The sequence below is a fragment of the Exophiala xenobiotica genome (assembly GCF_000835505.1).
Source record: "Exophiala xenobiotica strain CBS 118157 unplaced genomic scaffold supercont1.4, whole genome shotgun sequence".
Classification (NCBI taxonomy): Eukaryota; Fungi; Ascomycota; class Eurotiomycetes; order Chaetothyriales; family Herpotrichiellaceae; genus Exophiala; species Exophiala xenobiotica.
In genome coordinates, this window is record NW_013562491.1 from 407525 (window position 1) to 419933 (window position 12409).

General features: G+C 52.0%; 5 protein-coding genes across 6 annotated transcripts; 2 read left to right on the plus strand and 3 right to left on the minus strand.

The window, feature by feature from the left end:
• The first annotated feature begins 327 nt into the window (after window positions 1-327).
• Window positions 328-1916, plus strand: PV05_06311 (uncharacterized protein). Its single transcript, XM_013459032.1, has one exon. The coding sequence runs from the start codon at window positions 1207-1209 to the stop codon at window positions 1888-1890; it is 684 nt and encodes a 227-aa protein (XP_013314486.1). The 5' UTR covers window positions 328-1206; the 3' UTR covers window positions 1891-1916.
• Window positions 855-3805, minus strand: PV05_06312. Of its 2 annotated transcripts, XM_013459033.1 has the most exons (3): window positions 3152-3805; window positions 2052-3104; window positions 855-2001 (listed from the first exon to the last, which is right to left on the minus strand). In XM_013459033.1, exons 1-2 carry the CDS (start codon window positions 3713-3715, stop codon window positions 2472-2474), a joined length of 1197 nt encoding a protein of 398 aa, XP_013314487.1. In that variant the 5' UTR covers window positions 3716-3805; the 3' UTR covers window positions 855-2001; window positions 2052-2471. The 2 variants fall into 2 exon arrangements, with proteins under 2 accessions (XP_013314487.1, XP_013314488.1); XM_013459034.1 differs by having other exon boundaries at window positions 855-3104.
• A 365-nt stretch (window positions 3806-4170) lies between these two features.
• Window positions 4171-5289, minus strand: PV05_06313 (uncharacterized protein; the record flags this gene model as incomplete). Its single annotated transcript, XM_013459035.1, has 5 exons — window positions 4171-4409; window positions 4467-4557; window positions 4617-4659; window positions 4770-4994; window positions 5057-5289. The coding sequence occupies 5 exons, from the start codon at window positions 5287-5289 to the stop codon at window positions 4171-4173; spliced, it is 831 nt and encodes a 276-aa protein (XP_013314489.1).
• Window positions 5290-6255: 966 nt separating this feature from the next.
• On the plus strand, window positions 6256-7784 carry PV05_06314 (uncharacterized protein; the record flags this gene model as incomplete). Its single annotated transcript, XM_013459036.1, has 5 exons — window positions 6256-6298; window positions 6385-6712; window positions 6778-7007; window positions 7064-7541; window positions 7598-7784. 5 exons carry the CDS (start codon window positions 6256-6258, stop codon window positions 7782-7784), a joined length of 1266 nt encoding a protein of 421 aa, XP_013314490.1.
• Window positions 7785-10157: 2373 nt separating this feature from the next.
• PV05_06315 (uncharacterized protein) lies at window positions 10158-11845 on the minus strand (the record flags this gene model as incomplete). Its single annotated transcript, XM_013459037.1, has 3 exons — window positions 10158-10412; window positions 10490-11551; window positions 11603-11845. The coding sequence occupies 3 exons, from the start codon at window positions 11843-11845 to the stop codon at window positions 10158-10160; spliced, it is 1560 nt and encodes a 519-aa protein (XP_013314491.1).
• Between the last annotated feature and the right edge of the window lie 564 nt (window positions 11846-12409).

Here is a 12409-nt window from a genome sequence, read left to right on the forward strand (position 1 = left end):
AAACGTTTTGCCGCCGTCTAGACTCACCAGGTACCTTACTCGATGAGATACTCCGTACCTCCTTCTCAGGTACGAGTACCTAAGCGGCAAACACTCGGCCTTCTCTTCGTCGCGCTTTTGGAGCCACAATTACCCTTGGGGGATCATCTTGATCAAGCTTGCTCTCTGTGCGCTCCCTACCACCCAGCCCAGAGCACTCATATCCATACACCACAGCTACAATAGCGCATGCGACACCACGACAGAACAGAATGTCGTAGTAGACACGTGAGGTCCTCTTCTCGATGGCGTGACCGTTTTAATAACAGTCGCCGAACACATCCCTTTTTTTCAAAGCCCGCACGGTGTCTGCTCTGCTCTGCTTCTTGGAACTGAGCCGCAACCTACACAGTATCCATGGCAAAATCGAATTGGCCACTCTGCTAGATAATTACTTCTGGTACTCCGTACAGGCGAGGGAAATTTTGCAGGAGCTCCATCAGACCACAGGTACCACCCCGACGCAGTGGTTTGTCTGGGGCATTGAAGGCGATGCGAGGCAAACCCCCCTTTGTAGACCCGGCAAATAACAAACTCTATGTCGCCATACCTACCTTTACGACGGAAGGGTATCAAAACGTCAACATCATGCATGGTTCTTCAGAAGTGCATGGTTCTTCCTCGTTCTCATCGGTGCTGTCGCGCATGGTGGACGATCCGCGCGCAAACAAGCACCCCAAAACACCTGTACCTGTGCGCAGATACAGCAAACATATCAACACCGTTTTCATCGTCAAGTGGCATGGACGGACGTCGGGATGTCAACGACGCTCCTGTTATTCCACTATCAGTTGTTTTGAACAGACACCACGACACCAGTTTGACTTGTTCTATTATGCCCATCGATTGCGATGGACGTGCACCGTGGTGCCAAACTAACCACTAACTGTCTACCCACACAGACACCCAATTCCCCATCTATCCAACACACTTCATGCATCCAGGCCCTGGCCACTGTAGATCTCCAAGAGGTCGTCCGTAACCAAGAATTTACTTTGACCCTGGCGCGTGATGTAGACATTGTAGCGGCGCAGGCGTTCCAACACCTCTACCGCCTCGACCACGGCCTCCCATCTCTCCCCATCCTCAAGATAGTACACATAATCGCCAGGTCGGAAGCGCACCGGCACCAACAACTCGCGACGCGCAACCACTCTCTCTGGCCCAATGCCATTCTTCGGAATGATCTTGTACGCCCACTTTCCTTCAGCTGCGGCTAGCGGACATCGGCCAAGCACAAGAAAGATGCATGGCGCCTGGAAGCGACCGGAATTCTCCAGGTTCCCGACGCTACTCGGGTCAGCCCTATTGACCGGCAAGGTATGTAAACCAAGCGGCTGGACTGTCTCCGAGCACGCGACGCTGTTTCCCTGCTCGTCGAGAAGGAATACCTCGGTTCCATTCGCCAGATCTGCACGTGGAGTGGGAGTATCGGGAGACACGGTACTGGTTTCGGACTTGGAAGCCTTGCCTGGAGCTGAGGGCGGCACCGTATCCTGCGATGGTATGATCCGGTCCTCCGGCGTCGAGGGTTGCTCCGAAAGCTTGGGCTTCTTCGTTGGTGGCTCTCCATCCGTAACGTCCGCCTCAGAGGACTCGTTTTGCGCAGCAGCCGGCTGGTGTGGCGGAGTTGAAGAAGCGACGTCTATTTCAAACCAATCTGCAACGTCGAAATCGGATGTAGACTCTCCAACAGGAGATGCCTGTTCGACGGAGCCGGCGCCAGAAGGTCCAGGTCGACCAGCAGAAGATTCAGGAGGAGGTGCCGCGCTTACGGGATCACCACTTGCCGCAGCAGAGGGGAAGAGCGCAGTACTCAAAGTCGGAGAGCTAAAAGGGCTGCCGAGTTGATGTGTGTTCTTGTTCATTTTGATGTTGTTTTGCAGGCGATGCCACGCGGAGCTGAGCTCCGTAGATGTAATGGCGGCGGAAAAGGTCTGCTGCACAGGAGGCAATGTTCTGCTGTTGGCACTGGTTAAGGAATACCAAACATAGAGATTGGTGCATCTTACAGTGCTGCTACGAGCTGTGCGGCCGCAATGTCCAGTTGCGCAGTGCTGATGCTGTGAATATCCAAGAGAAGCAAGATGTGAACGTGTCGGTATTTGGAGATGAACGACTTGAAAGAGTTATCAACAAGGACGGGACCTCATGAAAAGCCGGCCCTGATTGATTGCTATTGTACAACCATTCAGCGTGGAAGAGAACAGTCAAGGATCATCTCATAGCCATGCGGTGATATGAATGATTGTTGTGAAATGGGTGCAAGGAAAAAGCTGAATTGTTGTGACCTTGGTCAAGAGATCACCCCTCGACGCCATAAGAAGAAGCATCATCGCAGAGCGCCGAAAGTGGAAGTACCATCGCAAAGTGATCATAAATTCCTTGTCACCCGCTTGTCTGCCGCCCAGTGGTAAACTCAAGATTCCTCTCTACCGTCTCACGATTGTCGACACCTCTGGCACAATGGTATAGCTCGTGGCACCTGGTAGCAGTCTCGCTCTATTGCTCTGTTTCTGACCAGGCGCAACCTTGGCTGTTGCCTTCGGCACGATCGCTGGTTGACTAAGGTCATCTCTTCTCTTCGTTGGATCATAAGTTGCTCTCGCCCAAGTCTTCTTCGTGTAGTCATCGCTTCTCTGCAGAATTGGTCTCGACCATTCCTCCATCAACTTCGTGGCCTGTCGCTTGATTGCCGGTTCTGCTCTCTTCGATTTTCGATAAAACAACATGACTTTACCGATGCCGGAAGATATCAAGGTCTCCTTATTCATCGGAAGCTTTGCAAGTGCTGCAAACAATTCACGCTGGATGTTGTATGCCGGAAGGCTGCCATCACTGAGCGGTTCGAGGAAGAATCGTACGGCTTCCAAGAGGTTCGTCTCCGGGTCCAAAATAGACTGAACAAGCGTGTTGCGATTCAGTAAGCTGACAACCTCTGGAAGCATTTTCAGTTTCTGAGACGCCGGTAGCCCTTGTCGAACCAGCTCCCCATCAGCCTCTGCCGCTGCGATCATGCGGTTGCGCATCTCTTCGATTTCTTGGTCGGCCGCTTGCTCAAGATCCTACATGCGTGAGAAGGCAGACTCGCAACTGGAGGATGAGAACTTACAATATCACCCTTGCGAATTCTCTTAGCCGAAGATTTCTTCACAGCAGCATCCATGGCCCGGTCTAGCGCGCGTCGTCTTCGTTCTTCAGGACTCAAAGCCTCTTCGTCGATCTCGACCCTAGGTCTCTGTTTCTTTTCACCGTCTGGCTTTGATTTCGTTCCACGTCTCTTCCCCTCGATTTGTTCACCACCAGAAAAGCCATCGTCGCTGTCTTGTCTTCGACGGTTCGTTCTGGCCCGCTCTCTTGTTCTCTCTTTCTTCTTTTTGGGCGCCTCTTCTTCGCCATCGGCTCTCTTTCGCTTCTTCACTTTGATGGCTTTGTTGAGCGTATCAAAATCAGGTGCAACTTGAACAGCGGTCGGATCAAAGTCTGCGAACTGAGCTTCGTCAACTTCGGAGAGGAGGGATTCATCGTCAGAGTCTGGATCTGCCGGATCTGCAGCTTCTGCTCTTGACGGTTCATCGAACTCATCATGCAGATCGTCGAGTTGGTCTTCGTTCTCTGAAGGTCGATCTAGCCCTTCGGCATCGGATGGCGGTCGCTCGCCAGGAGAGTCGGCCATTGTGGTAGCAGGAAAGGTTTGGTTGAGTCTCGATATAGAGCCTAGAAGGTGGGAAGTACACAGTTCGCGATCAGATGGAATGAGATGAATGTCAGAGCCATCAACAATTGACAGGAAGTTGCTGCCAAGTTGTGACAGCACGATTCATTACACCACGTGATTTGTTGTCAACTGACTCGTTACTGCTGCAAGGCTCTATAGAACTTGGCACGCTAACGAGGTGTTGATAAGATAGCAGACGTCAGCTTGTGCCCTCCATCTCTTCTCTCTCTATGAAGACCGCAGTTCATCCAGAGATGCATGTCACGTTCTTAAATGAGACATGGCTTCCCTTTCAGAGATTACAATGATGCACAAAGGCAATAAGCAGCGCCTTACACTGCTAGCAGACACTGGCCCAAAATCTCCCAATATCAGCTCCAGGTCCTGACATGAGCGGGTTAAGTCCACCAATATCAGGTAATATCACTCGAATTGACCGCTCGGACGATTCCGTAACTTGCACCCGCAGCGACCGCCCCAACGCACAGTGTCTGTACCGCTCCTATGACGGACTGTGTTGGCCTGCACCCGGCATATGCACACTTCAAGTACCCAAAGACCATAAGGATGAGCGCCGTGATTCCGATCGACACGAACAGCGCCGTCGTTGCGTGCCGAATTGCAAAATACGGTATCATAGGCAACAGTCCACCTTTCAGAAACTGGTCAGCATCCAGCGTGGATTCATCAACGTTTCTTGGACACAAACCGACAAAATACGCGATCCCCATTGTCGCCGACGAGATATACGCCCCACCTCTGACAGGCCGTTGCAACTTCAATTCGAAATCCATCATGAACTGCCACAGATTCTTGATTAGCACCCACCACCAGCGTCCTCCGATGTACTGCGCCATACCTGGATCCACTGCTCAGGGTCCTTCTTCAATCCGTCCACGAATCTATCAAGCGTAGGTCAGCGCCAGGAGTTCTAGCTGTCCGACTCGAGGCCTCATATTCTGCGTTTGGGCAAGGTGACGACAGGGTTCCTGACAGGAAGGCAAACACTTACGGTGCAACAACGTCCCTCTCAGGTCCGTACGCGCACAGAATCTGGTAAATCTCCTCCGTCTCCTCGTCCGGGCATTCCTGCAACTCCTTCTTCTCCCGCACCCGCTCGGTGTCATAATGCTGCTTATCCGTGATCGTGGCCAGGTACGCTCCCAATCCCATCGAAATCGCTCCGCTAAACAATTCCGCCAATCCACCCGTGACCACGAGTTTGGACGATCCGAGACTACCATGATCCATCCACGTCAGCAGAGCACATTCTTTCCCGAAAATTTCGTAACAACATACGACGACAAGCCGGCGGTCAACGCAAACGGCACGGTCAATCCATCCGCAAAACCAATAATAAAGTCCCGAAGAAGACCCCCATTCATCTTATGCCGTTCCTTCAATTTGGTCGTCCTCATGCCCGTCTGCCCGGACGATCGTGCAGGCGCAGGTGTAGGCGATGGGACCAGCACCACCACTCCTCCTCTCCCAAGCCCGGCCTCGATGTCATTTCCATGTCTATTTGCATCCATATCGCCGTGTCAAGATGGCGGTCTGAAACCTCAAACTCTCGAAAAAGAAAGGGTATACGCGTCCGCCAGGGGTGGGAAGAGCGCCAGATGAAAGCACAGCATAGCAGTCACCCATGACATTCCGTTTCTTATACGTCTCGGAAAACCACAACCTTACCATGACCACTCCGACCGATTGGAAATTTCGTACGACACTGTCACTCCTCCCACCGCAGTGGCCATACGGTCACGTTACTTGCCCCTTCGCATCCTGGGCGGTCATCATCATCACTGCCACCAATCCCCGCCTGACCAATCACAACGACCCTATTTCCAACCACCACTGCATTTCGAAAAATGAAGGCCCAAAAGGGCACGGCGCATTCCAGCCAAACCCCCAAACACAAACACGATCCACGTCCAGGGTTCAGCGGACGACCGTCACACAAACGCGCGGACATCCCCCTTTTTCAGGCTTCCACCTACGAGTAGCGCGTGCCCGCCCGTAGCCTACAGGCGTCCTCGCAATATCGGTTTCGGGCAGGAGGCAGTGACTTTGCCCTGTCTGAAAAGACGCAATGCGGATCGGGTGACAATCCCCACGATGCTGAATGGCTGTCTTTGTACACCGTTATTTGAACTGTCGCAGAACTCGACTGAGAAAGCACTGTGGTACGCAATCCTGTTCCTGCGCCACATGGGAGGAGGCAACCAGGGCGATCATTCTTCTACATAGGTACGGACCGGTGCCCGTTGACTTGGCCATAAATGAGGCCTAGCCTAGGCCAGCTGCCCTCATCCGGCTTCTGTATATAAATTGTATTCGACGCCGCTTGCAGGAACGAGGGTGTTCGATGCTTTGCTTTCTGATTTCTCATGTCCCGTCGATTCTAGACTTCTTGCTCCTTTAGATCTCATCTCCCCCAAATTGCAAACTACCTACTGTTGATATTTCCACAGACCTCGAGCCTGGTTGCAACTACCATGATGTTCCCCCAAACCAAGATCCTGACTCTCTTCACCATCTGGAGTATGTGTTCTTACACTTCAGCAAGATTCTTGAATGTTTCCGCGAACACTTCGCAAATAATTGCTGACCATGCCATCGCATCACAGCGCTCTGGCAGCTCCAGCTGGCTGCCGGCAGTTTCGTGCAGTTCTACGATAAACCATCACACCTGGGATTTGCCCTGTCAACATACACCAACAGTACTAGTAATGGGTCTGGCACGGGCTCCGACCAAAATGAATTGCTGTTCCAATTATCTGTGCCCTCGAGTGCCGGGTGGGGTGCCATTGGCACGGGCGACAAGATGGATGGCTCATTGATGTTCATCCTCTATCCTTCCACCGATTCAGATGGTAAACAAGTCATGCTGTCCGCCGAAGGAGGAAAATTGTTGCTGATTGTCACAGAAGCTACAGTGAGCGTCCGAACTGGACGGTATGTCTGAACTGATCCATGCCCTGGCTCCTTTCTCTGCAGCAGCATTCTGACCATCAAATTAGTGGCCATGATACACCTGAAGCTTTCGATGGACTTCAGTACCGCGTTCTAAAGACCTCCGACGACGGTTCAAGTTTGACAGCCGACATCCAATGCTTCAACTGCACCCAATACTCGGGAAACTCGATTGACATAACCTCCACTGAACAACCATGGATCTGGGCCATTGGCCCTGGGGATCCTGTCAGGTCAAATTCTCAGAATGCTGACATCAAGCAACATTCTCACTATGGTGCCGTTCCTTCCCTCTGAATGTCAATCTTGTTGCCACTAACTCCTCTGTTCCAGGAGTTTTCTTCACCAACATGAACAAGGCCCGGGGCACAGCTGCCAGTGTGCCCTCAGTCACTGGCACCTCCAACATCAACACAACGGCACAACCCGGGTACATCAACGACCTTGTCGTCCTGCATGCTATCCTGCTCGGTGTGGCTTTTGTCATTGCATTTCCACTAGGTGCTGTCTCGTTGAGGGCGTTTCGTTCCTTCAAGATCCACTGGATTGTACAACTTTTCACTTCAGTCGCATGTCTCATTGGACTTTGCGTCGCGATCCCCCTCAGTGCTCTCGGTGTTGAATGGGCCGACTTTAACTTCGCGCACCAGATCATTGGCATCGTGATTGTTGTGCTAGCGTTTGTCCAAGGCATGCTGGGCTACCGACACCACATGAACTACAAAAAGTTCAAAGGAAGAACAGTGGTGTCGTACGTACACATCTTGTTCGGGAGAGGGATCATATGGTTCGGGATGCTGAACACCGTGTTGTAAGTTGGGTGGTTCCTTGCTTTAATCCATTTCCGCAAGCCTAACCATGGAACAGGGGCTTCCTTTTGGCTGGTTCCAACAGCAAGGCAGCCGGTGCAGGGGTTGTCTCGATAATTGTGATCCTCCTGATGGAGGGGGCGCTGTTCTGGACCCGTCGACGTGCTCTTTCAAAGTCTAACTCTTCCAGCACGACCAATGTGCCACTTACCACCATGCTGGATCCGAACAGGGTGTGGGAGTGACGCCTTCTTGATTCGTTGGCAGGATGGCTCGGATTTGGATCGAGCAGTGATTGTGCCTTTTGTGATCATGACATTGTAGACATAGCTCCGGTCTAGATATTGGTGGATCAAAATTGCAGAATCTTTCCTCGTGAGGCTGGTAATGTGATACCCTATTTGTGACATTGCGGGCCCTGATAGATAGACCGGACTCGGCTCCTCCATACGGTTCTGAGTGCGCTCCAAGCTGTCCAAAGACACTCACGAATTAAGAACCACGGAACGATCGACAGACTATAGAGGAAAGGCTTTTTGATGATTGAATCCAACAAAAGTTATCGTGCCATGATCTTCGAGGTGGATGAGACGTTGCGCTGCTGAGTTGATGCTTGCAGGCATGTCCTCTACCCCGAATAGCTTTATTGATTGTAGGTCAGTAGCAGAGGAGCATAGTGTATTGTTTCCTTCTCTTGACTGCCCAGAGGAGCACAATTGTCATGTTGCTGACCTAGAAAAGCTTTCATGTTCTGTCATGAAGTGTTCATTCGACTGTATAGCGAAGTTGTCCCACGAGGTGTCCGGGTCATCAAAAAGCCAATCTAGCGCAAGAGTTGCTGTGGATGTGGAGGGAGGCTGACCAGGGATTTCGCCAGTTGTTCCCATGGGCAAACCAGATTGGTCGACGAAGCTGGAAAGGTTTACTTGTGAAGGCAGTACTTCTGGCGGCGGAGAGATTCGCGGTACTTCAGCACAGCATGAAGAAGCTGCCGAGGACATTTGTGTTCTCGAATGGACAGACTGTGTAGCACTCATCGACATGGACCTCTGGTGTGCCTTCCAAGTGGCAGGGGGTGCGAGGTTCGTGGGTAGGGCAAGAGGATTTAATTTCGGTTTGAGTTGTCGTAAGTTTGTTGTGTTTGAGGCATTCTGGTCGGTGTTGGAGCTCTGTTGTGAGCGCTGACGCAGGGAAGATTCGACAAGATCGGGACTGACTCCAGCTGTGCTTAGAAGCCCTCGTAGGTGGGCGTTTTCGGCTTGAAGCTCGTGAAAGCTCTGCCGAAGTAGGTCGGCCTCACGACAGGTAACACGACACTGCTCCAGTCTCTGCTCTAGCTCGGCCAAGTATTCCTGTCGTCTAGCCCGACTGCGTCTCTGGTTGTCTCGAATGCGTTCTTGCTTGGCTTTGAGACCTGCCAAGGGAGTAAAATCTTGAGGAGAGGCCATGGCGGATGTGCAAAGTCTCGAGTCTGGCCGGCCATCAAGTAGTATATCCAATGACAGCGGTCGCAATGACTGAGAGTCGAATTAGTAAAGGCAGGACAATGATTGGATCCGGACCAGAAATTTGGCGAGCGTAATGGCGCAGTCCGCAGTGCCAGGCAGGCAGGCAGCTCACCGTCCCTGTTGCTTGAGAAAAGAGCCTTATGCAGGCCACCACGTATGCTCTGTCCTTGACGGTTATTGGGCAAGGACAACGGTCAAGCAACATACCGTTAACCGGTCCCTGTTACGAAACATTGACGACACGACTGCTGCGTAATGGGAGTGTGGCTCAGTCAGTTACTCGGTCAGTTCGAATCGTTGGGGAGGGTGACATGGCAAGATCTGAGAGACAGCTTTCGGAGGACGAGTTTCGGGGCGTATACATGAAGCCAATCATTTGGTGGCTGGATGTCATTGTGCTGGCCATAGCCGCATTCCCACTCCACGGATTGGTTGGGATTCCCCGTTGTTTTCAAGGACCCGCCTAAAGTGGTGGGATCGTCTCGTATCTTGACTTCGGTGCAGCAATTGCCAATCTGGAGGAAGCTTTGCACGCTTTGGTAAATGGTAAACGTCGCGATGCACAAGCTGCAGCAAGGGTATCGACCTTCCTAATCCGGGTTGCCGAGGCTGGAAGTGAGTCCCATACATATCATCTGTTGATCGTTCCTCGGGAAGTTTTTGGAGGCTGCCTTCGGAGCTGGCGTCTGAGAATCGTTGGCGATCAAGTCGAGATCTCGGGATTGCCACTACGTCGGCAAGTTCCGCGCACGGGTTGACATCCTGTCAGCCATCACGGTTGGACGGACCATACAGTATGTGGCCTGGTGCAATTCTTGCCACTACAAGCGCCGATGAAAAAGCTCGGTGAAAGAGAAGATGGAAAAAGACAGGGAGCGTGGTGAACCGGCAAGTTTTGCATCCAGCAACATGCAACACAACGTAAGGTTGCGCTATCACATGTGTCTGTGGCGCGTTTCCAATTGGATACCTACTTGTCCTGGCCTGTCCATTTCTGAACTCATCTGGGGAGCTTCCTTTCGATCCAAACCCAATGTGGGAGAAAGATGTGAGGCAGCTTCCAGCACGCGCAATCCTTTCCCCTTGCTGGTGCATAGCCTTGAGGGCCACTCACGTAACATATCTGAAGCCCTCCTTGGCCGTCCGCCTTTCCTGTTCGGACAAGCCTGCAATCTCTGCGTTTGACTCGCCGTGCATCACCGAAGCTACATCAGTACCCTCATTGAGCTTCCGGTTGGCACGACGGAGAACCATGCGCATGACAACTGCAAGCAGTATTGTTGCCAGAGCCGATGCTGAATTGACCGTCATGGCGATGGTGTATCGTGGCGCCCATCTGTCGCGATAGAGAAAGGAGCTTATGATCTATCACATCTGCGTTAGGACAAGGACTTTTGTGGACGAACGTACGTCTTCAGTCTTGGAAGGAGGACCACGCTTACATGGGAGAAACCGCCTATGCAATTGACAAAAGCAATAGTCACTGCTCGTTTTGTTCGAGGCCGAATCACACTCTTCTGGACCCAAGCAATGACCACCGCATTGGCACTATGTCCTGCGGCAATCATCAGGAACATGGCCAAATACCGAGCGCCCAGGTCGGAGCAGGTTGCTGTTACAATGAACCCAATGATGGCCGCCAGGAGTGGCCAAATAATGAAGAAGGAGCAGTTGCGGAAACGATCAGAACACCAGCTGTTGAGTATCGCGACGACTACAGCAACCAGATAAGGAGGAGCTGTGAGCAAGAGAGTGTTGGTGCGACGGAATCCGAGAGTCTTGACCACCGATGGAAAGAATCCGTTGGTCGAAGCAGCAAGCGATCCTAATAGACACATCAGGGCAAAAGCATACCCTCGCCAGTCCCGTAGCGCCGATCTTACGCCATAAGACCAGCTTGGGTCGCCATCTTCGTCCACTTGGCCAGCATCGAGAATCAGTCGCCACTCGGCCACTGAGCGTTCCTCGGGGGATAGCCAGCGAGTATTCGAAGGGAAATCCGGAAGGACCCAGAATGCGACAAAGGCGACCAGAACGGTGGAGGCACCTCCAAGAATAAACATCCATCTCCACGCCTGAATGCCCGCGACACCTTCCATGCCCCGGTAGATTGCAGCCGAGAGCAGACCAGAAAATGCGCTACCCACCATGGGTGCTGACAGAAGCAATGCGCTTCGCAAACCCAACTCCGACCTCGTGTACCAAGATGATACCACGAACAGGAGCCCGACCGTAAACGGCGCCTCTAAGAAGCCCAGGAAGAAGCGAACAACGTACAGCTCAGCTTTCGAGTGGACGAAAGCAGTCACCACTGATAAGGCACCCCATACAATCATGCATGCGGGAAGGTATAATGAGGGACGGAGCCTCGTGAGGAGAAAGTTCGAAGGGACTTGCATGGACATGTACCCGACGAAGAAAAGTGCAATCGCGACACCGAATTGTGTCGTGGTCATGTTCAGTGATTGTTGCATGCCAATCACTCTTGCCGCTCCAATTTCGTTCTAGGAAAGTGGATCAGTCGGGATCGTCCTGGGGAAGCGGCCACGACTTACTCTGTCAAAGTAGTTGAGGACATACATAATCCATGCCATACCGATCAAGCGCTTATCGGCCTTCCATTTGACCTTTTTGCTCAAGACCACCAATTCCTCCGGGCTTAGCGACTGGGCAATGGCAAGTCGGTTCGGTTCAGTTTCCTTGTTTCGACCCTCAGAGCTGGAACCCTCGTCACGACTTGAGCTCCGGGACTCTGTCACACTCGTGGTCGTGGTGATGGTAGCCTGCTGAATTGCCATTGTGACAAGGGGTCAAAGGCACGTCACGTCTGTGAAAAGCTGAGTCTAAGAAGGTAACAGATGGAAGAAGATAACAGATTGAAGAAGGTAGAAGATGAAGAAGGTAGCAGATTTGATCCTGTTAGCACGGAGACTAGACAATGCCAGCTCTGGCAAGAGCGAGTCGGCCATTCTTATAGCTTCTGAATATCTAGCACACGAAACCCACGACATCTGGATGTAAAAATGTCCAATATCCTTACGTCAAGTGGCCTTGCATATCGTGGGGTTCTGAGCTCTGGGGAAGTCAGGCACAAACCATGTACAATTGGTTATCCAAAGCTTGTTGGTGTGCTTTACTCGGGAAGCTTCCTTGGAACATTGTGATGCGTGGATCATTTGTCCACAGAAAGTGAGGTTGGGGATTAGTTTCTTTAATGAGCCGCCATACTTAGATCCCATGTGCTTCAATCATACGTTCTCAGGGTCTGTACCATCAAACGGCTCCTGTCGGGGGAATGATATACATGCGTGTGCAGCCTTGCAAAGCTTTAACGTTTAAGCAGCATCAACCTCAACCGGCCG

Bases quoted from the DNA above. Each gene is read 5' to 3' on its own strand.
- PV05_06312 (XM_013459033.1), bottom strand. From the start codon at position 3,715: ATGGCCGACTCTCCTGGCGAGCGACCGCCATCCGATGCCGAAGGGCTA. The intron at 3,105-3,151 runs GTAAGTTCTCAT...TCACGCATGTAG, and splicing joins GAATTCGCAAGGGTGATATT to GATCTTGAGCAAGCGGCCGA.
- PV05_06311 (XM_013459032.1), top strand. From the start codon at position 1,207: ATGCCATTCTTCGGAATGATCTTGTACGCCCACTTTCCTTCAGCTGCG.